At 44.9% G+C, this 22,234-nt stretch overlaps 1 protein-coding gene across 1 annotated transcript in view; it reads right to left on the reverse strand.

The window, feature by feature from the left end:
- TMPRSS13 (transmembrane serine protease 13) overlaps positions 1 to 22,234 on the reverse strand; it is a 40,194-nt gene that overhangs the window by 7,463 nt on the left and 10,497 nt on the right. The window contains exons 9-10 of the mRNA XM_063608328.1: positions 21,620 to 21,762; positions 21,316 to 21,468 (exon numbers count right to left, since the gene is read on the reverse strand). Of these exons, the coding sequence (XP_063464398.1) occupies positions 21,316 to 21,468; positions 21,620 to 21,762 (296 nt within the window). The remainder of the gene's footprint in view (positions 1 to 21,315; positions 21,469 to 21,619; positions 21,763 to 22,234) is intronic.

Raw genomic sequence — 22,234 nt, forward strand, 5'->3', positions numbered from 1 at the left:
AAATTTCACTCTGTCTTCCCGCAGGAAAACCATAACATATGTAAGGAAAAAGCATTATTCTAGGCATGCCAAGACACGAATGAGATTTGTTTCTAAGTGAAAAATCCACCCCAATCCCATTAGTCTAGAGAACCAATTGCTGCCTGATTAACTTAAACTTGTCTGGTAAGTGTGAAATGTCACCTCGAGGTGCCGATCTCTAATTATGAACACGCATCTTCCAGAAGCTGTTGGTGATCCAAATTGGAGCACATGACCACTCCTCCCCCAAGCCCCTCCTCTCTGCAAATATGCACCCATTTGTCTTTTCCCAGTGAATGCAAATGGGAGAAAAACGGAGCAATGTTGCCCTTTGGAGATAATGACATTGGAAATTCAAGACATAATGGCTCCCTAGACAAGACCAGAATAGCTTCGTATTTCTGCTTTCCTGTTGCACCGAGAAGCTGACAGCCTGTTAGCATAAGCAGGCGCCTGAACTCCCCGCCCCTCCCTGAGTGCTTGGAGCCAGCGTTCGTGGGGAGAGGCACCTGTTTATCATACACTTTCTTCCAGCCCACTGGCTCCAGGCTCAGAACAGAGGCTGTAGCTGAGTTTTTAAGCAAGGAGGAATTGTAGGGACCCAGTAGGCACCTCCATTCAGTCTGGAGAACAGCTTTGCAACTAGACAATAACCCACTAGCCCAATCATGTCTGCTGGGCAAATAAGACTGATTTGAATCCACTTATTCTCTTTGGCACCTCCCACTCCCACCTCCACCCCAAAGCCTGAACTGGAGTTTAGACAAACAATAAAAATGATTTGGGGCTGGTAGATCATTGAACTTGTTTATAAGGAAGTCACATGAAGCCTGCAGTCTAACTGCCAGGAGGGTAGAAAGGACCTTCCCTGTAGGGAAAATTCAGTGCCTATAGACAAACTTGCATTTCTTCCAAGGAAGGTATAACAGTGGCCAGAGGCCTGGCATCCCAGGGCTGTGCCTGGCCTTTCCTGGGGAAGCAGCTCATTTCTGATGACATTGGGTGCCCAAGTGGAGCGCTGGGCAGGTCAGCAGAACACTGTGGCCATAGAGGCACTGTCTCTCTTGTCTGTTTCTAATGGACTCCTAGGTCCATTGACTTCTCCATGCTCCCAACCCTCCTGTAATTTAATGATCTCTTTGATGATACTGTTAGTGTAATTGCTCCTCAGACCAGAGTCATGTTTGATGTCCACCATTTGAAACGTTACCTCTATTGATTTTTACTTTTCATACCTTGTAAGGACCTTAGATATGGCCGGTGGGAGGTGCTGGCTGTAAAACACTATTCCAGCCACTTATTATTTATTATTAAACATTTATAGAGCCCTAAAACACATCTTCCACATCTTCCCCGCACATTGTTAAAAAGAGAATGCGCAGTTATCTTCTTAAGTTTAGCTTGGAACTTTCTAATTAGGAATCAGAAGGGATGTAATGACTCAGCCCCAAGGGTTGGCTAAGTTGTTTACTTTTAGATGGCAAGTAACTTGAGGATGGGAAAGCTGTCTGGCTGGTGTTTTTAACCCTCTCCCTCCCCTCCCCACATGTCAATATAATGGGTGTATGATGAATATTTGTTGAATGCAAAAGATAGGAATGATATAGACAGAGAAAACCAAGATGCATCAATAATTAGTCCCCCATCAGCCTTGGGGGCAGCCTGGTGCTGCTCATCATCTGACAGCAGGGAGAAAGGGGGAGGTGGGACCAGACTTCCCGGGACGTGGTTCACAGACCTTGAGCACATCAGACTAATCTGGAAAGTGTTTTTAAAGTTGTGATCAGTTATATTTCCAAAGATGGCCTCAGCAACAGGTCCTCCTCCCTTGTGCTCTTCTGCAATGAAGCTTTGCCACTGCTTCCACTGAGAGAGGGGTCTGTTTCCTCTCTCTTTCAATCTGGGCTGGCTCTGTGACTTGTTCTGAGCAACAGAAAGAGGCAGGCTTATCATTGTATAACTTTTAACTGGGCCTTAAGAAACCTGCAACTTCTGCCTTCACTGTTTGAATGCTGCCTCTTAAGTCAGACTAGCCTGGCGCGGTGGCTCACGCCTGTAATCCTAGCACTTTGGGAGGCCAAGGCGGGCGGATTGTCTGAGCTCAGGAGTTCCAGACCAGCCTGGGCAACACGGTGAAACCCCATCTCTACTTAAATAGAAAAAAAATTAGCTGGGTGTGGCGCATGCTCCTGTTGTCCCAGGTACTCAGAAGGCTGAGGCAGGAGAATTGCTTGAACCCGGGAGGCAGAGGTTACAGTGAGCCAAGATTGTGCCACTGTACTCCAGCCTGGGTGACAGAATGAGACTCCATCTCCAGAAAAAAACAAACAAACAAACAAACAAGATGTCAGACTACCATACTGGGGAGAGAGAGACCATGTGGGGAGAGACCTGAAGTCTTCTGGGACATTCCCAACCCAGCTCTCAGCTGAAGGCAGCCTCTCCAGCTACCTTGACCAGAGACTACACAGCCGGGCCTTGCCTAATTCCTAACCCTCAGAAATCAGCAAGTTCGTTGGTTGTTTTTTTAAATGCAAAATCGGGAGGCATTTTGTTGTGCAGCAGCAGATGACTAAAGCAAGGTGATAAGGCCCCACCTCAAGCCCATGATTCTTCAGGGATGGGACCTGAGCATCTGTATTTTAGCAGGCCCTCCCTGGGACCATGAGTTGAGGCTCCCACTGAATTCTTCCTTGGGCTGCTTCATGCATGACTCGCAGACAACACAGTGAGCATTAGTCTTGGAACATGCAGTGAGCTTGAGCCACAGCAGCATGGGCCAGGGACACGTGGTAAGAGAGACCAGGCAGCCTCAGAAAAGCAGAGCTTGGAAGACGTGGGGCATAAGAGATTTCTGTGTGCAAAGCCCTGAACCAGACACGGCGAGGTGAGTCAAAGGAAGCCGAGCCATGGAATATATGAGCTGGATGAGACCTTTGAGAATGTTTTACAAACTGGGAGACCAGGGCCCAGAGAGGGGAACTGACTTGCTCAGAGTCACACAGAGCTTGTCAGTGGCTGAGTCAGGACCAGAGCAAGATCTCCTGAGTATCGGTTCAGTCCCCCTTCCCTTGCCCCATCCATCCCTTGTGATTTCTGCATCCTAACCGAGGAGTGAGAAAACACGGAATTTCCTAAATGTTCAAAACATTAAAAAATATTAGCTAACCTATGTATTTGTGAGTGCTGATTATTAATGTCCCAAATAAGGTGAAACTACCAAAGGTATCCAGAGTAAGAGAGGGATCAGAATGGGGATGGGACCGGTCAGGGCCGTCTGCCTGAAGAGCCACCCGTGAAGGAGGAGAGGAGGGTTTAGGGTGGGGGCAGGTAAGCTGAGGCACAGAGGTAGGAAGGACTTGCAGGGGACCTGCAGGCTGCTTACTTGGCAGGTTCAGAAAGTTCTACTGGGAAGGAACAGGGGTTTCAAAGTTTCCATCCAAATAAGACGAAGTCCGTTTGTCTTATTTGGTTCGTCCACCAGCAGAGAGGGGAGAGGACTGGCTGGCGCCCAAGTGGGAGGGCCTTTAACACAGCCGTCCTGGGCCCCACTGTGCTGATAAGAAATCTCACCAGGGCCTTGAAGAGGACCAGATCCAGGCACTAAATCAGCGAGGCGGAGGGCTTCCAAACCTGGTGTCCAGATTCTGCTCTCTGCCTTCCCCTCCCCTCCAAGTCCAGCCTCTCTTTGTCATTGGAAGAGGCCTCGGAGACGCCACCCAACAGAGTTTATTTTTAGTTTTCCATTCTCCGAAGAACCGCTGGTCATGGAGCAAGCTGTTTAAATCTTCCCAGCTGTCCTGCTGAGGACTGAACAAGAGAAAAGGGATTTTGCTTGTTGTAGGAAGGGTCAAGGTCAGGTAGCGGGAAGAATTCACCCCGTGGTCAGAGTGGGCAAAATGAGCCAGGTTGGTACATTTATTTCTTTGGCAAATAATTCTTGCTCAACAGAGAGATCAACAATGCTGTCTGCAGTTTCCATGCCAAAGAATGAGGTTCTTTTGGAAGGCAGTAGGGCGGTAGCAGAATGAGCACAAATAATCATTAATTGAATTCCAGGACTTGCCACTTAATTACTTTTGGTCTTGGACAAGTTACTTAACTTCTCTGAGCATCAGTTTCCTCATCTGTTAAGATTATATCAGTGATACTCACCACCTCTTTCATAGGGTAATTAGGAAGATTCGTGAAGATAACACAGGTAAAATACCTGCCGCGGTGCCTGGCAATGATAATTATAATAACTATATTTACTACCAAAGGTATCCAGAGTAAGAGACGGATCAGAACGGAGATGGGACCGGTCAAGGCCATCTCCCTGAAGAGCCCGTGAAGGAGGAGGAGGAGGGTTTGGGGTGGGGGCAGGCAAGCTGAGGCACAGAGGTAGGAATGACTTGGGTGGGACCTGCAGGCTGATAATTATAATAACTATAATTATAATAGCTCAATAACTATTCATCTCTTGACTTTCTTATACTAACACCACTTTGATTCATCTCAAGATAGAACTTAATCTACTTAATCTTTAACAACCTATTATGTACCTACTATGTGCCAGGCCTGGAGCCGGGCATGTCCCACACCTTATCCCTAGACAACGTAGCAGGCTGGGCATTACTTATCCCCATTTCACCCATGACTCTCTTTATGGCGAACTTCACCCCACAGCAGACCATTATGATGTAAAGTCATAGTGGGTGCAGAGATGCAAGCCATCAGAAACTGTGGGGCAGAGAATATGCCTACTACTTCAGGCCTTTACAGGGTGCCCAGAAACTAAGTGCTCCAGGAGGAAAGAAAGAGCCATTGGTCCATCCCCACGTCTGTAGGACCCTGGCCATACCAATTTAAATATTGGAGTTGGTTCAGGGAGTGGAGCAAGAAGACCAAATGTAACTCTCTGGGCAGGAGAGGCCTCAAGAAAGCAATGCAAACACAGCAGCCAACTTTAACTGAGCATTTACTATATGCCTGGCATGGTACTGATCAGTTCACACTTGTCATCTCATTTAATCTGTACAACAGCCCTGGGATGTAGATTTTATTGTTATCCCCATTTCAGAGACAAGGAGACTGAGCCTGACAGAGTTGAAGCAACTTTCCCAAAGTCACTCAGTTGGTAAGTGGCAGAGCCAGGACTGGAATCTGGTTGCAAAGCAGGTACTTGCTTGGGATTTGGTTTGGGGGAGATGTGACTTTGGCTCACAGCCTTCAGGCATTCTGCACTCCTGGTGCCTTCTTCCCATGAGGAGATCCTGCTCCACAGGGGGTCCACCATGCCTGATCCTGTGACACTAGGACTCCCTCTCTCAGTCACCGGCCATCTCTGACCCCTGCCCCATGTGGGGCTGAGATCTGGACGCCTACCCCTGCCCTCTCTGTCTCTCTCTGCACACCCAGGGACATCAGCCAGGGGTGGGCAGAAATGGTTTCCTTTGTCCCTGCAATCTGCTTAAGAGAAGTACGGGATGTTTTCCCACTCCTAATCGGCCATTTCTCCTGCTCTCCCAGTGTGAACCTCCTGCTTTCTGCACAGTTGAGATCAGATTTCTATGGTGATAAAAGAAGGGCAACTTGTGGCTGCTGTACCCAGGGACTGGTAAGAAACGGAGGCTCAGCTGGAGACACGTCTGGCTGCTGTCATTACCATCAACATTTAATATGTGCTAAGTGCCCCAGAGTGCCTGCCCTAACCTCAGGAGTGCTCTGAGAGGACAAAATCAAGTGAGACAGAGTGGGCTGTCTGCCACAAGGATGCCTAGATGCAAATCTCCACCTGCAAGTCAAATATCCCCAAGCCTCGTGCACACAGGTGCGATCAGACAAACACGCCCTCCGGGCCAGTGGTTCTCAAACTTGGGCATGCTTCACAGACCTTGAGAGGCTTGTGAAAACACAGATCTCTGGGCCCAGCCCAAAGGAATGTTTATACTTCTGGTCAGGGGAATGCATCTTGATAGCCAGAGACCAGTACACCTACCAACAGCGCTTAGAGGCGCACACATGCACCGTTGCATGTACACATTCAGACACGCAAGATCAGGCACATCTTCAGTACCTGCTGGCCTCACTCTCCCACTCTCTCTTTGGGCTCCAGCCTCTCCAGGCTTCTTTGCATTTTTTGAGTCATAGGCCTCCTGCCTTGGGAGGAAAAAGAGTTGGGAGAAGAGCGAACAAAGGCGGAGAGGCAGGACTGCTCGTGTGTGTGGAATGGCAGTAGATTTGCTTGGCAAGATATTCCTGCTGAGGGTGGAACAAGAGATAAAAATTTTCTCTCTGCTTGGAACACGGTTCCTCCTACTCTTCATCTAGTGAATGCCTTCTCGTGCTTCAGAGCTTAGCTCTAATATTCCCATTTCAAAGAAGCCTTCCTTGATCTCCCCTACATCATCACCAGACCAGGGCAGACCCTTGGTACAGGCAGTCATATCTTTACATAATTTTTCTTCATGCACTGATGGCAGTTGTTTTATTTTAAAAAGATATATGTTTGACTCCATCAGAGCTGGAGTCATGTTGAGTTTGTTACAGTTGAATCCCTGACTCTCTGCCTCATGGTAGATGTGGTAGATGCTCAAAATGTTAAATGAATAAATGAACCCTCACACATGTGGAAAGCTGACATATACACACAGGTATCCATATAAGAACACATTCACATGCACTTTTCTGTCAGCCTTTTGCGTTCTTTGAAGCTACAGTAGACATCATTGGAGGAATAGAAGTGAATTCAACTCTTCTAAAAAACAGTTTTGCATTTAGGGTACAAATGTAAACAATCCTATTTATAGGAATTTACCTTTTGGAGATCATTGCTTGAGAATGCATGAAGAAATTTATTGCAGGATTGTTTATATTAATACTATTAGCAAACTACCCTACTTAGATGTAGGAAACTACCCTACTTAGATGTCCACTTATGGATTAAGTAAACTGATAGATCCATACCATGGAATATTCTGAAACCATTACAAAGGAAAGTACAGGAGTCCCCCCAATCCACGATTTAATTTTTTTTTTTTTTTTTTTTAGAAACAGGATCTCACTGTGTTGCCTAGACTGGTCTCCTGGTCTCGAACTCCTAGGCTCAAGTGTTCCTTCCACCTCCACCTCCAAAAGTGCTAGGATTATAGCCATGAGCCACTGTAACTGGCCCATGATTTCATTTTTCATGGTTTCAGTTATCTGTGTTCAACCAAGATCTGAAAATACTAAATGAAAAATTCCAGAAATAAACAATTCCTTAGTTTTAAATGGTACACTATCCTGAGTAGTGTGATGAAACCTTGTGCCACCAGGCTCTGTCCCTTCTTCATCACAGCAAGAAGGGTAAGAGCAGTTCAATAAGATATTCTGAGAGAGAGAGACCACATTCACATAACTTATATTGCAGTATGTTATTAAATTCTTCTATGTTATTATTAGTTATTGCTGTTAATTTCTTACTGTGCCTAATTTATAAATTAAACTTTTTCATAGGTATATATGTATGGAAAAAACATAGTGTGTGTATACACACACACGTATATATATATATATAGAGAGAGAGAGAGTGTGTGTGTATATATATATATAGAGAGTGTGTAGATAGATAGGTAGATAGATAGATAGACGATAGATAGATGGAGATAGAGAGAGATAGGGTTTGGTATTAGCCACAGTTTCAGGCATCTACTGGGAGCTTTAAACATATTCCCCTCAGATGAAGGAGGACTACTTGTAATATCTAACCTCATGGGGAAGGTGTTCATCTCATATAGCTGAGAAAAAAAATCAAGATACAAAACAACCTGTATAATATGATCCCATTAATACAAAACTGTAGACATCTATCTATGGATGTATGGAAAAAGTTCCAGAAAGATTTTATCAAAATGCTAACAGTATTTACCTCTAGATGGTGGGATTGATTACTTTCTTTTTTGTAGCAGTACCTACCTCATAATGTTTGGAGAGATTGAGATAAGGTATGTGACAATGTGATGAGTTTATAGCACAATGCTTGGCACACATAAATGGCACATTTTATATTATTTTCTTAATTTTCAGGACTTTTTTTTTTTTTTTTGGTTTTGGTTTAGAGACAGGACCTCTATCACTGAGACTGGAGGGTAGTGGTTGGATCACAGCTCATTGCAATCTTGAATTCCAGGGCTCAAGAGATCTTCCTGCCTCACCCTCCCAAGTAGCTGGGAGGCACCACCATGTCTGGCTATTTTTAAATTTTTTTGTAGATATGAGGTCTCAATATGTCCAGGCTGGTCTCAAACTTCTGACCTAAAGTGATTCTCCCGCCTTGGCCTTCCAAAGTGTTGAGATTACAGGTGTGAGCCACTGTGCTTAGCCAGTTTGGATTATTTTTAAATGCTCGTAAAATGAGAACTAAATTACAAAATTACAAACACAATCAAGAAAAAAAAAAAAAAGACCAGAGTAGGAATGGCCAGCTAGGTGAATACTGTGATGAATTACCGATAGGTGTGTGTCCTCTAACCCAACCTCAGCCTCTGTTCCCAGCGTTTCAGACAATTCTTGGTACTAATAAGTGCCTGTGACAATTTGTTGAATTCAATTGAATTTGGCTCATCTATTAGTCCAGTTAGAGGGATTATCAGAGAGGAACTGATGGATTCTGATCTCTAGTCCCAACCACAAAACTGAACCCATCCAGACATCATCGCTGATATTGACTATATCAGATATGCTTCCTGAAACCCAGAGAGAATTATTGAAGTGTTTCTAACTAGAATTTGAGTGCTCACCTGGGATGCATCAAACCCAGGAAGTTAAGAAAATGCAAATTCCCAACCACTCTTCTTTCTCCCACCCACTGTGCTCTTTATTAAACTGCAGTTAGATTTTCATCCATCTTCTTCAACAAGACCCAACATCACAGCATAAAGCTGACTAGACTTAGGCCTCTTCAGATGACAGATTGTTCACTTTTCCCTGAGAGTCGGAAAAAGTAGTGAGGATGACATAAAGATATGATTCCAGTAGAATTTCCAGGAAGTAGAGTTCAAATCAATATCTCTGGATTTTGCTTTTTTGTCTTGTATGGTCTAATGTAGCAGTCCTCAAAGTAGGGTCTGAGAACTCCTGGGGGAGCCAGAGACATTTTCAGGGAGGCAGCAGGGTCAAAACTATTTTCATAATGATGCTATGATGTCATTTGTCTTTTTCACTGTGTTGACATCTGCACCAATGGCACAGAAGCAAGGGGGAGTCTCCTCAGCAGGAATCAGACAGTGGCACCAACCTGCACAGTACTTGTAGTGACTGTTCTTCACCTCCACATACTTGCCAGTTTCACTTAAGAACATCCTTGAAGAAGCCACAAAAATTATTATTAAAAATTATTAATATGGTTAAATTTCAACCCTGAGCACGTCTTTTTAATATTTAGTGTGACAAAATGGGAAGCATGCATAGAGGATCTCTGCTACATACCAAAGTGCCAAGTTTCTCTCAAGGAAAAAGACTTGTATTTTTGAGCTGCATGCTAAGCTAACTGCTTTTTTCACGAAACACCACTTTTACTTGAATAAAGATCAACAGACAAATTATAATTATGCAGACTTGAGAATTGGCAATTATTTTTCAGAAATTAGTAAAATGAGCTTATCGCCTCAGGGAAAACAAACAACAATATTTGTTACTAATGATATAGTTTAAGCTTTCAATTAAAAATTAGAATCTTCAGGCTGGACGCGGGGTCCCATGCCTGTAATCCCAGCACTTTGGGAGGCTGAGGTGGGTGGATCACCTGAGATTAGGAGTTTGAGACCAGCCTGGCCAACATGGTGAAACCCCATCTCTACTAAAAATACAAAAATCAGCCGGATGTGGTGGCGCATGTCTGTAATCCCAGCTACTTGGGAGGCTGAGGCACAAGAATCACTTGAACCCAGGAGGCAGAGGTTGCAGTGAGCCAAGATCGCATCATTGTACTCCAGCCTGGGCGACAAGAGAGAGATTCCATCTCAAAAAATAAATAAATAAATAATAAATAAAAATTAGAATTTTAGAGAATCTACATCCTTTATCAAGAGCTTGACAGCTTCCCAATTTGTAAAAACTTTTCTGATGAGATCAGTGGTGATTTTTTTTTTGTTAAGCATGATGAACATTTTATTTATTTTTTATATTAAATATTTTCATAATTTCTACTTTTATTTTAGATTCAGGGGGTACATGTACAGGTTTGTTATAGGCATATGTTGTGTAATGCTGAGGTTTGGGGTACAATTGATCCCGCCACCCAGGTACTGAGCATAGTGCTCAATGGTTAGTTTTTCAAGCCTTGCCCCACTCCACGCCCCCCCTTTAGCAGTCCCCAGTGTCTATTGTTGCCCTGTTTATGTTCGCGAGTACCCAATGTTTAGCTCCCCCTTATAAGTGAGAACATGCTGTATTTGGTTTTCTGTTCCCGCATTAATTTGCTAAGGATAATGGCCTCCAGCTGCATCCATGTTGCTGCAGAGGACATAATTTTGTTCTTTTTTATGGCTGTGTAGTATTCCATGGTGTGTATATACCACATTTTCTTTATCCAATCCAAGTTTTGGGGCACCTAGGTTGAGTTTATGTCTTTGCTGTTGTGAATAGTGCTGCAATGAACATATAAGTGCATGTGTCTTTTTGGTAGAACTGTTTAGTTTCTTTTGGATATATGCCCAGTGATGGTAGTTCTGTTTTTAAGTTCTTTGAGAAATCGCTAAACTTCTTTCCATAGTAGCTGTACTAATTTATGTTCCCACTAACAGTGTATAAGTGTTCCCTTTTCTCCACAGCTTCCCCAGCATTTGTTGTTTTTTGACTTTTTAATAGTAGCCATTCTGACTGGTGTGAGATGGTGTCTTATCGTGGTTTTGATTCGCATTTCCCTGGTGATTAGTGACATGGAGCGCTTTTTCATGTTTGTTGGCTGCTTGTATGTCTTGTTTTGAGATGTGTCTGCTCATGTCTTTTGTCCATTTTTTAATAGGGGTATTTGTTTTTTGTTAGTTCAATTGTTTAAGTCCCTTATTGATTCTGGATATTAGACCTTTGTCAGATGTATAGTCTGTGAATGTTTTCTCGCATTCTGTAGGTTGTCTGTTTACTCTGTTGATAGTTTCTTTTGCTATACAGAAGCTCTTTAGTTAGGTAGGTCCCACTTGTCAATTTTTGCTTTTGTTGCAATTGCTTTTGAGGACTTAGTCATAAATTCTTTCCCAGGGCTGATGTCCCGAATCGTGTTTCCTAGGTTTTCTTGTAGGATTTTTGTAGTTTGAGGTCTTACATTTAAATCTTTACTCTATCTTGAGTTAATTTTTGTCTATGGTGAAAGGTACGTGTCCAGTTTCATTCTTCTGTATATGGCTAGCCAGCTATCCCAGAACCATTTATTGAATAGGGAGTCTTTTCCCCATTGCTTATTTTTGTTGACTTTGTCAGAGATCAGATACCAGTAGGCGTGTGGCTTTATTTCTGGGTTTTCTATTCTGTTTCATTGATCTGTGTGACTTTTCTTGTACAAGTACCATGCTGTTTTGGTTACGATAGCCTTATAGTGGAGTTTGAAGTCCAGTAATACGATGCCTGTGGCTTTGTTGTTTTTGCTTAGGATTACTTTGGCTGTTTGGACGCTTCTTTGGTTCCATATGAATTTTATAATAGTTTTTTCTAGTTCTGTGAAAAATGGCATTGGTAGTTTGATAGGAATAGCATTGAATCTGTAGATTACTTTGGGTGATATGGCCATTTTAACAATATTGATTCTTCTAATTCATGAGCACGAAATGTTTTTTCATTTGTTTGTGTCATCTATGATTTCATTCAGAAGTGTTTTGTACTCCTTGTAGAGATCTTTCACCTCCTTGGTAGATGTATTCCTAGATTTTGTGTGTATGTGTGGTTATTGTAGATGGGATTGTATTCTTGATTTTGCTCTCAGCTTGAAGGTTATTGGCGTATAGATATCTACTGATTTTTGTACATTGATTTTGTATCCTGAAACTTTACTGGAGTTGTTTATCAATTCTAGGAGCCTTTTGGCAGAGTTTTCAGGGTCTTCTAGGTAAAGAATCATATCATCAGGGAAGAGAGATAGTTAGACTTCTTCTTTTCCTATTTGAATATCTTTTATTTCTTTCTCCTGCCTGTTTGCTCTGGCTAGAACTTCCAGTGGTGATATTAATACACGTAGTTTTTGGTATTGTATAATGAAATGTGTTAACATTTGGAAGTCATTTATAACTTAGAGAGCCAACATTTTCCAAATGATCAATGAATGATGGTATAAAATTAGGCATGTGTAAAATACCCATTTCGGAGTGCAAGATAGACCAATGTCTAATTAGATTTTAAATTAACACAATACAAAAAAATTAATGAATATGGTTTCTGATTCCACATTGCGACTAACCTTCAAGAAGCTGCCACTTCTCAAGATTAAGTATAATATTTAAAAAAGGATCCAGAATTATCTGAAAAGGCCATTTAAATACCCTTCCACTTCCAACTCTATATCTATGTGAGATTGGATTTTCTTCATTTATTTCAACAAAAACAACATAAACAACAGATTGAATATAGAACCAAGTATGAGAATCCAATTATCTTTTATTAAGCCAGACATTAAAGAGACTTGCAAAAATGTAAAGCAGTGTAAACAATGTAAAATTCTTTATTTGCTTTGATTTGAAAAACATAGTTATTTTAATAAAAATGTTATGTTAACCTGTAAATACTTAACTGTAAGTCTCACAAAATAGGTACAGGATTTGTATGCTGAAAACTACAAAACCTAGATGAAAGAAATCAAAGCTCTATATAAATGGAGCAACATGCTCAATATAATTAACATGTTCATTCTCTCCAAATTGACCTATAGATTTAACACAATCCCAATAAAAACTGCAACAGATTTCTTTGTAAATATAGGCAAGTTGTTCTGAAACTTACATGAAAATGTGAAAGAACCAGAATGGCTAAAGCAGTTTTGGACAAGGATGAATTTGGAGGATTCACTCTACTCAATTCTATCATACTATAAAGCTACAGTGATTAAAACAGCATGGCATAATTGTGAGAACAGACATATAGATCAATGAAATAGAATAGATAGTCAAGAATTACACCCACACAAACATGTTCAATTGATTTTTGACAAATGCAAAGGCAATTGGATGGAAAAAATACTGTCTTTTCAACAAATGGTGCTGGAACAACTAAACATCCTTTTGCAAACAAATAAAAATGAACCTTAATCTAGGCCTCAAGAGTATTCAAAAATTAATTCAAAATGGATCACAGGCCCAAATGTAAAACATAAAACAATAAAATTCTTAAGGGAAAATATCAGAGAAAATTTTCCTGAGCTTGGATTTGGCAAAGAGTTCTTAGATACAACAGCAAAAGCACAATCTAAAAAGAAAAAAATTGATAAGTTGAATTTTACCAAATTAAAAATGTTTGGTCTGTTAAGGACACAATTAAGAGAATGAAAATTCAAGCCACAAAGTGAGAAAATATTTGTAAATCACATGTCCAACATAGACTGTATCCAGAATATATAAAGAACTCTCAAAACTGAGCAATAAGAAGCAACCCAATAAAGAAATGGGTAAAATATTTGAACAGACACATCACCGGAGAGGATATGCAGATGGAAAATAAACACATAAAAAAGGTTCTCAACATTATTAGTTATTAGGGAAATGCAAATTAAAACCACAAGGAGATAGCATTGTATCTTGTTGCATCTATTAGAATGGCTACAAAAAAAGATACTGACAATACTGGTGAGGATGCGGAACAAACGAAATGCTTATATTGTTGGTAGGAATGAAAAATTGTATAGCCACTCTAGAAAAAGCCTGGCAGTTTTTTACGAAGTTAAACACACAATTACCAGAGGATACAATAATTCCACTGATAGTAATTTATCCTAGAGGAATGAAAACTTACGTTCACATGAAAACGTGTACACAATTACTGAATTCTATACTCATCCTGATTTCTGTCATGATCTTATCAGGAAAGAATGGATTTGATCCCATAGAGAATTTACAAGCCTTTGTGCACTGTTCATAAAAGAGACAGGCCTGAACTACCTGCTAGGGGAAGAAGATTTGAGGGTTGAAGATAGGGGAGCAGCCTCAGTCTGACCCAGGAACAGTGAGGTCCCTCACTGTGAGGGCATGGAGAACAGAGGTCTGGAAACTATGCCCTTTACCTGTACAGTACTCGGAGGGGTACCCACAAGGGCTGCAGGTGGAGTACCCAACCTGGAGAACAATGGGCAAGAAGTTCTTCTGGGGAGGAAGGTGACAAGGGATGTTTTTCAGCTAGGCTGCAGCAGTTCAAAGTCAGATTCATCTGATTTTAAAAAGAAAGGTGAGATTTTTTATGCTTTAGTGACATGGAGCAAATTCCTGCTGGCTCCATAGGTGTATGTTGGAAATCCTGGAAATAGATGAGATGGCCCAGGGTGAGCATTTACCATTTACCAAGAGAAAAGAAGAGAGCTGGGGACGTCTCCTTGGAACACAATTTCGGAATCTGTGGAAGACTGAGAAAGAGCAGCCAGAGGGCAGGAAGGGGACCTGGGAAAGTCCATGTCCCAGAGGTCATGGCAATGTCATAAAGTAGGAGGCACTCAATGGTTAGAAGCTGCAAGAGTTCCAGGAAGATGAAGACTAAGAAGTGTCTCCCAGACACCGGTATGGGGCAGGAGATGGCTGTGGATTGAGGAGTTGTGGGGGCTGAAGATGAATGCCCCTCACAGACCTGAGTTGCCCAACTCCATTGGCTGAGCAGTCAGAGTCTGCCAGGGCAGGACATTAACATCTCCCAGAGGAGAATTCTTCCAGGGACAGGCAGCTTTCCTGGCCCTGTCAGTGATAAGAGAGAGCGGGGTGAGCTCCTGTAAGTCATGGAGCTCCACGACTTAGAGGGACCACCAGCTGAGAATATCCACCTGGCCTAGGTGGTAGCGTCACCTCCGTGGAGGATCAGGTCATTGCTAAAAGCCTAGGAACAAAGTTTATGGAGAGACATGGCAAATTTCCTAGGACTCGAAGCTTTATCCAAAATTCTCTCTCCTATGTCATGTGTTTGATGAAGCGCCTGAGGGTGAAGGATCTGACCCTTTCGCTGCGAATTCAACATCTGCAGAGAGGTCATGATATGCTAATCACTTTGCCCTGCATGTTTTTATGGATCGTCCCATTTAATCTCACAACGAATGTAGGCCAGATACACCCATTTTACATATGAAGAAACAGAGAGGATGGTTTGTCTAAGACCACATAGCTGAGTAAGTAGTAGAGTTGGAATTTGTACCTCCAGGTACTTTGATTCCAACTCCAGAGCTCTCTCCGCTACAACACAGCGTAATTAGAAGGAATTATTCAAAGCAGATTCCCAGCTCCTTCCTTCTATGAAAAGTAGACAACCTTTTCTGGGACTCAGGGCTTGGACAGAGAAGGCCTCCTGTTATGTCCACCTCCCATGTCCCATTGGCAGGAGTGAGCCGTGGAGGACCATAGACCAGGCTATGCCCTCACCTTTCTCAGAGGTCTCAAGACCTCCTGTCCCAGAAGGTCCAGGGCTGTTTATCTCCTGAGCACAGTCCTCCCGGTTCTCTGGGAGGACCCATTGTAAGATCGGTACAGCACGCTTACTTACTGGACTGGGTGGCAGCCTTCCTAGGGACAGGAAGCCTGGGCCAGTGCACAGGAGACGGGGAATGAACGGCATGTTCCTTTCAGAGCCATCCACCTACATCAAGGAGACTTGGAGGTGTCCTGGGTGACAGCTTGTTGTGACTTGACAGGGCCTCCCAGAAACCATCCACTTGGGACCGGGGTGGACGAGGGCCTCCTCCCACTCATGATGCTCTTGTCCAAGTTACCAGAAACCACATGGTCTAAGCCTCTGCTCATGTGACACTCTGATGGGTGCGCCTAGCCTTCTTTGGGGAGTTGTCTCACCCTGCCACTCTTGGAAAGATACGCAGAGCCAGAGAGCAGAGCCTATGAGGTCCCACTTGGGAGGATTCCACCTGACTCTGGTGCAGAGTGTAAAAGAGCAGCTGAATGCAGAGTGTAAAAAAAGCAGCTGAATGTCAGAGCCTGGATTCAAATCCACCTCTGCCATGCAGCAGTCATGTAGTTTGGGAGGCTTATTTCACTTCGCTTGGCCTTTGTTTTCTCATCTGTAAATTAGGAATGAAGACAATGCCCACTTCACGGGATTCTTGTGCTCACAGGAGATAATATACATCAGGTGTCCAGCACAGCATGTGGCACATAGCAAACGTTTAGCAAATGCTGGCTATTATTATCATTATCCTCATCATGGCCATCACTGGGACTTCACATGCGTGTCCCCATGTCCACCCAATTGCATCAGGACCACAGCTAAGTGATTATGGGGAACAATGATCCCTGGGAATCTAACCAAAGCCCAGAGGCAGCTGGAGCACCTGCTAGGCTGTAAGTGGCTCCTTCTGTAAAGAGCCATCATCTCTCCCTGCAACAGCCTCCCCCTTCTCCTGCCCAGCACACTCACTTGGCACTCCTTTCCCAGAGAAATTCTATGGAAATTCAGCAGTCAATAGAGTTGACAAAGCCAGAAGGCTTGGCTGGTACTTGGAGGTGCCTAGGCTCCAGGGACATAGGACAATGTCACTGCAACCCCCTCCCTGCCCAAAACACACACACAGTTCCCTGGAGATTCTGCGCCAGTTTAGAATACCCTATCACCCCCCGCCATCCGTAATTTTGGTAGCCTCTATAGATATCCTGGGCCAAAGGAATGTATTTTTCTTTTCCCATCCAGATCCTGCTTTTTCTCTAACTTATTTCCCTGCCCCTCTCCCATACCCTTACATCCCTGCCAGTCAATTTATGTCCTAGGAATGCCCTGAGAGAGAAAGGAAAGTGTCTGCTTTCTAAGGGGAAAGAAACAGAAATGGCCTAAGCTCTAAGTTTCTGCCCAGGCTGGGCTTCTGAGGATGCAGCCACCTTCCTATGGTGAGTGGAGATGGCTGGTTGTCCTCTGAAATGAGTGCTGGCTCCTGCAGGGGGATCTGCCAAGGACTGCCTTTCCCAGCCCAATTTTGTCTAGGTGGTGCCACATGACACATATGACATGTCTGTACCCATAAAATGTCAGTGGAAATGACTTCCAGGCTAGAGCACTTAAGGAGTGAATGAGTCTTTTTTATATTTTCTTTCTGGCTAGAAGTAGACAACAATGTGGATGACAAACTCCCAAGATGGAAAAAGCTTGTGGAAGAAAGTCTCCCTCTGATCAGAACACCCTTACAGGATTGTTGCATGGATGCGAAATAAACTTCAATTAGGTTAAACCACTGAAATTGTCAGAAACTGTAGGATCTATTACAGTCAGTGTCACCCCTCCTAGGAATATAGTAAGCATGGCACCTGCCACCTCCCCCATACCTTCTTGTGCAGATAGAGCAAGAAAGGAATCAAAAGAAGGACTTTCCCTGGCATTGATATGAAAGACTAAAGCAATCAAGTTCAGGGTATCCAGAGGCTGGATGCTTGTGGGGAAACCTGAAGAATTCTGTGCTTGTGGCTGGTGTGCTGGGGACTATGAACCCACTGGTGAATGGGGGGGTACAGAGGTGGAGCTGGGGATTCACCAGTGGGCTCATAATGGTTGAGGTCAATATGGTAAACACAGGAAAAGTGCAAAGCAAGAAGAGGTAGATCGTTCAGAAGAGACCAGTGGGACCACCCATCCGATTCCCTTAGAAATAGCTGAGTAAGCTTTGGGGTTTCCTTGTCAACATGTCTGTTGTTGAGCCAGCAAAGGCAGAAGTAGAGGAAGAGGAAGAGGGTAAGAACATGCCCTGGAGTGCCCTTCCCCTGCCCCCACCTGCTTTGTGAAGGTTCATTCCAAACCTGACCTCCTCTGTGAAGCTTCCTTGACATCTCTAGGTGTGGCTGGTGGTTGCTCTGTGCATGTTCCATGCATGGTGTCCACACTCAATCACAGCTTCCATCACATTGGGTCATGACCCAGTTCCTTGAGGATGCTGTCATGCCCTTTGTATCTTCTGGGCCTAGCATGAGTACCGGGCACAGAGTAGGCACGGATGCAGCTGGTGAATGGAATGAATACATGAATATATGGCTAAATGAGCAGAACCCAAAGATGAGGAACCAAAACTAAGAACCAAAACCAAGAGTTTCTGGGCACTAGGGTGGGCAACCTCAATTTGTTACCTAGGGTACCAGTAAAACATCCAAAGACAGATGTCTCAGGTCACACAACTTTTATTGCTGAAGACCATCGCTGGGGGCTGCTGCAGACAGGAATGTGGCCTCCTTCCCAGTCTTGCTAACATTCCCCAGTGTACCCAGCCCCATCAGCCCCTGCCCAGCCTCTCCAGCTTGCTCTTCTGGGGTAGTCTTTCCCTTGAGCGGCCATGGCCTGCCTGAGCTGGGCTAGGCTGGGCTGATCTGCTTGGATCCTGCCTCTGAGAAGCACAGCACCACAAAAGACCCTGACGGGCCCAAGGAAGGTGAGGGGAGCAGGACTGGCAGAGGAATAGGTGCCCCAGAAAAAAGGCTGGGGAAGGCCCAGGCTTTTAGCTGGCGAGTCCAGGCACATTGATGATTTGCAGGAACAGGGCCAACTTAGATCCTTCAGCAGGGCTGCCCGGAAGGCATGGGACCATGTTAGCTTTCTCTCCATAGCAGTTTTTATGTCAGTGCTATGTTTCTGAAACAACTGAGAAACTGAAAGGTGGAGAAAGCTGAGAAGAAATCCCAAAGTCCCAGGACAGCTCCTGGGAATGAGAGAGGCAGTCCACCCGGACCTCCCTGGGGCCCCTGGGAGCCTACGCAGGAACAGCATCCATTTCTTAACGCCTTCGTCAGAGCCCTGGGATGCAGAAACAGTTTGTGGACCTCGTCGTGTCAGATTTGCTTGCCAGCCCAAACAAGGATTTGCTTCCCTGAGTATCTCCTAGGGGCTCCAGATGCTGTAGTGACTTGGGGGATGCCCATCCTGGGGACTTTGTCCAGTCTCTTCATCCAGTTCCTTGAGGCCAGAAATATTCTGTAGGACTCTAAAATACGACATTTCCCATGAATCCCCTGGGGGTCTTGGGCTGATTGATGCCAGCTGTCAAGGCTTCTGGACTTTTTGGAGAATCTTTAAAAATACCCGTATTTTCATTTCTTAAATATAAAAATAAAATAAAATAAAACCTGCCCCAGCAGCTTGTGACCAAATGAGTACAGTGAATCCTCATCTCAGTTGTCAGCCTGGTTAGCCACAGCACAGCCCGACTGGTGACATCCACGGCACCAGCAGGGGGTCTGGGTGAGGGCTTGATGCTCATAACGCCAATGGGAGCAGCTTTTCACCGAAGACGGTCCAGGCCCTGGGAAGCTGCATCCACCAAAACCCACGATCCATCTCAGGACAGCAATGGCGTCACCTGGGCCGCTGGCATCTGCCCACACTGGGCTAGTCTGTAAGTGAGGGTCAGAGAAGCAAGAATTCCCAGCTCTTCCTTGGGCTCTGGGCTCCACCTCCTCCATCCATCTATGGACACCCCTGTAGGAACATCCACGGTACTCAAGTTCTTGTCTCCAGGTAATTTCCAGCCTGGGATTTTGAGAAGAGTTGACAGCTCTGCTGGTTTCTGAAAAACTTGGGAGAGTGGCAATGCACACATATGCACACACACACACACACACACACACACACAGAGGCAGCAGACAGTGGAGGTGGGAGTCCGATGGTGCCCGGTGGCCATTAGCCCAGATGATGCCACACATGGCCAGTCACCGTGGCCAGAGTCTTCACAGCAGCCGGTGCTGTGCAGAGCAGCAGGCCAGCTGGTTAGGATTTTCTGAATCGCACCTCGCTCTGAGGAAGAGAATGGGAGAAGAGGGTGAGGGTGGGCCAGGTGGGCGAGGAGCACAGAAGCCCAAGGTTGGGGTTCAGAACCTATAATTTAGCCTCGCTGTCACCTAGCACTGCCTCTCCAAGGAGGGACAGCAAAGGGAAAGGATGGATGCAGGCTTGGAGGGCCTCTCTGCACTAGATTTCTGGAGCCTTTTCTGCTCCCCCTATCTGAGCCCTCCCCTGTTCCCCAGGCAGAGAAGGGGAGGGCTGGCAGAGCACCCCCTGCTTTACAGCTAAAGGCTGAAGGCCCAGAGAAGGCAGGGTCTCAACTAGGTCAGCAGAGTTGCAGGCAGATCCCTGTTTCCTGACACCCAAATTCCTGCCGTGGAGGGGGGCCTCCCATCACTCCACTGCCAGCGGCCTGTGTGAACTCACATCTCAGTCATCCCTGGGAGAGGAGAGTGGCACTGGGGCTGGCACCGAGGTTAGGCCCACCTTTTATTCTTTTCATTTATTTGTTTATTCATTCATCCTTAATTTATAACAATAAATAGTAAATACCGAGGATATTCCAGGCGTTGTAAATGGCTGATTTTGATAGATTAGTCAGAGTTCTTCAGTAAGAAAAATGGAAGATGAGAGGGTGGAAGTGGGAGAGGGGACTCTCTAGGGTGGATCAAGTATTCCAAAGGCCAAGGGCAAGGTAAGGCACACACTGAAGAGTCTGTGGTTCAGTTTGACCTGAGCAATGACTTCTGAGGTTGGATATAGGTTAAAGCAAGTCAAAAAACATAAAATAACTTTTTATTATTTTATTACTTTATACTCTTTTATGATAGTAGTGAGGTGCTGATGAAATATTTTAAGTGGGAAAGGGAAAGAATGGTAGTTCTCAGGGAGCATTCTGGTGACAGCTGTGAAAGTTGTCAGAGTCAAAATGGAGTCACTTGTGTTTTTAAAAAAAGACAACAACAACAACAAAAAGAAAATCAAAAAGACTAAAACAAACAGAGCTGGGAAAGGACATGAAGAGCGGATTCTCATGCATAAATGCTTGATAACAAAAACTATCACAAAATCCTCTGCAGAAACTGAAACGTTTTCAAAGTCCATTGCAACCTTACATAGAAAAATACTTCTGGGAGAACATCTGCCCAGCAACTGCCTGCCCGGCCTCTAGGTCCACCCTTTTTCAACCCTCTGAGCTCTGTTCTGAGGGAAGAAAAGCAGGGAAAGAAACACAGGTAGCTGGGATTGACCCCAGGCATCACATTTGACCCTGTCCAGAACACCCCCCGAATATGGGGACGCTGAGGGGACCTCTGCCTACACCCTGGGTGCTCCTCCAGGGTCCCCACCTTAGGAAGTTCCCAGCCTGCTGGGTGCAGTGTCCTGCTGCAGGGATCTTACCTCCATCTTGCTGTAAATCCAGGGAAGAACTTCTGTCACTTTGGTGTACACACCAGGTTTGTTTCTCTGGCCACAGCCTGTGCCCCAGCTGGTGACACCTGCCAGGTACCAGCGGTTGTTCTGCTCACAGACAAGAGGCCCCCCGCTGTCTCCCTGCAGGGGAGAGGGGGCACATTCGCAGGATGGGACAGGTGGTCCATGAGCGGGAAAGGGTGGGGTCCCAATTCCCACATCAACCCCAACACCCCTGCCTCCCCCATCCCCAGGGTGCTGGGACCTGAGCCCCACCCACAGGTACCCTCACCTGGCAGGAGTCTCTGCCCCCACGAAGGTCCCCAGCACACATCATCCTTGGGGTAAGGTAACTGTCATAGACCAAGTAGTCATTGCATTTCTTGAAGTCGATGAGATTGACCTGCACCTCCCGGAGGAAGGGGGATGTCTTGTCTTCAGTGAAGTGGGGTGGAGGAGACAGAGGATGGGAAGCCAGTGAGATTCTAGATAGCTTCCTGGCCGTCCAGCTGCCAACCCAAGACCCAGAATCACAGCCTCCTGGGAATGGAGGGTGCCATGCCCGTGCCTGGCTCCCACCCAAGGGAGGCCCTCTGTGGTTGGACACCCAGGACATATGGGCACACAGGCCCTCACACAAGACACAGCTTGCTGCACGTGAGACAGAGACATCCATGCACACAGACACACTCACAAGCCTATCAGGCTACCTGACATGTTGCACAGCACTTGCCTACGTGCAAAGCACCCTCAGATACATGGCTTTGTTTGTTTTTGGAAGCTATGTGCCCTAAAGAGAGCAGGTGGCATTAACCCATTTACCGGTGGGGAGGCCTGTTGCTGGAGAAGTGACCTGCCCACAGTCACACAGCTAGTCAGGTATGGAGACAAGAGGAGAAGAAGGCTG

The sequence above is a fragment of the Pan paniscus genome, chromosome 9 (genome assembly GCF_029289425.2).
Source record: "Pan paniscus chromosome 9, NHGRI_mPanPan1-v2.0_pri, whole genome shotgun sequence".
In the NCBI taxonomy this organism is placed as follows: Eukaryota; Metazoa; Chordata; class Mammalia; order Primates; family Hominidae; genus Pan; species Pan paniscus.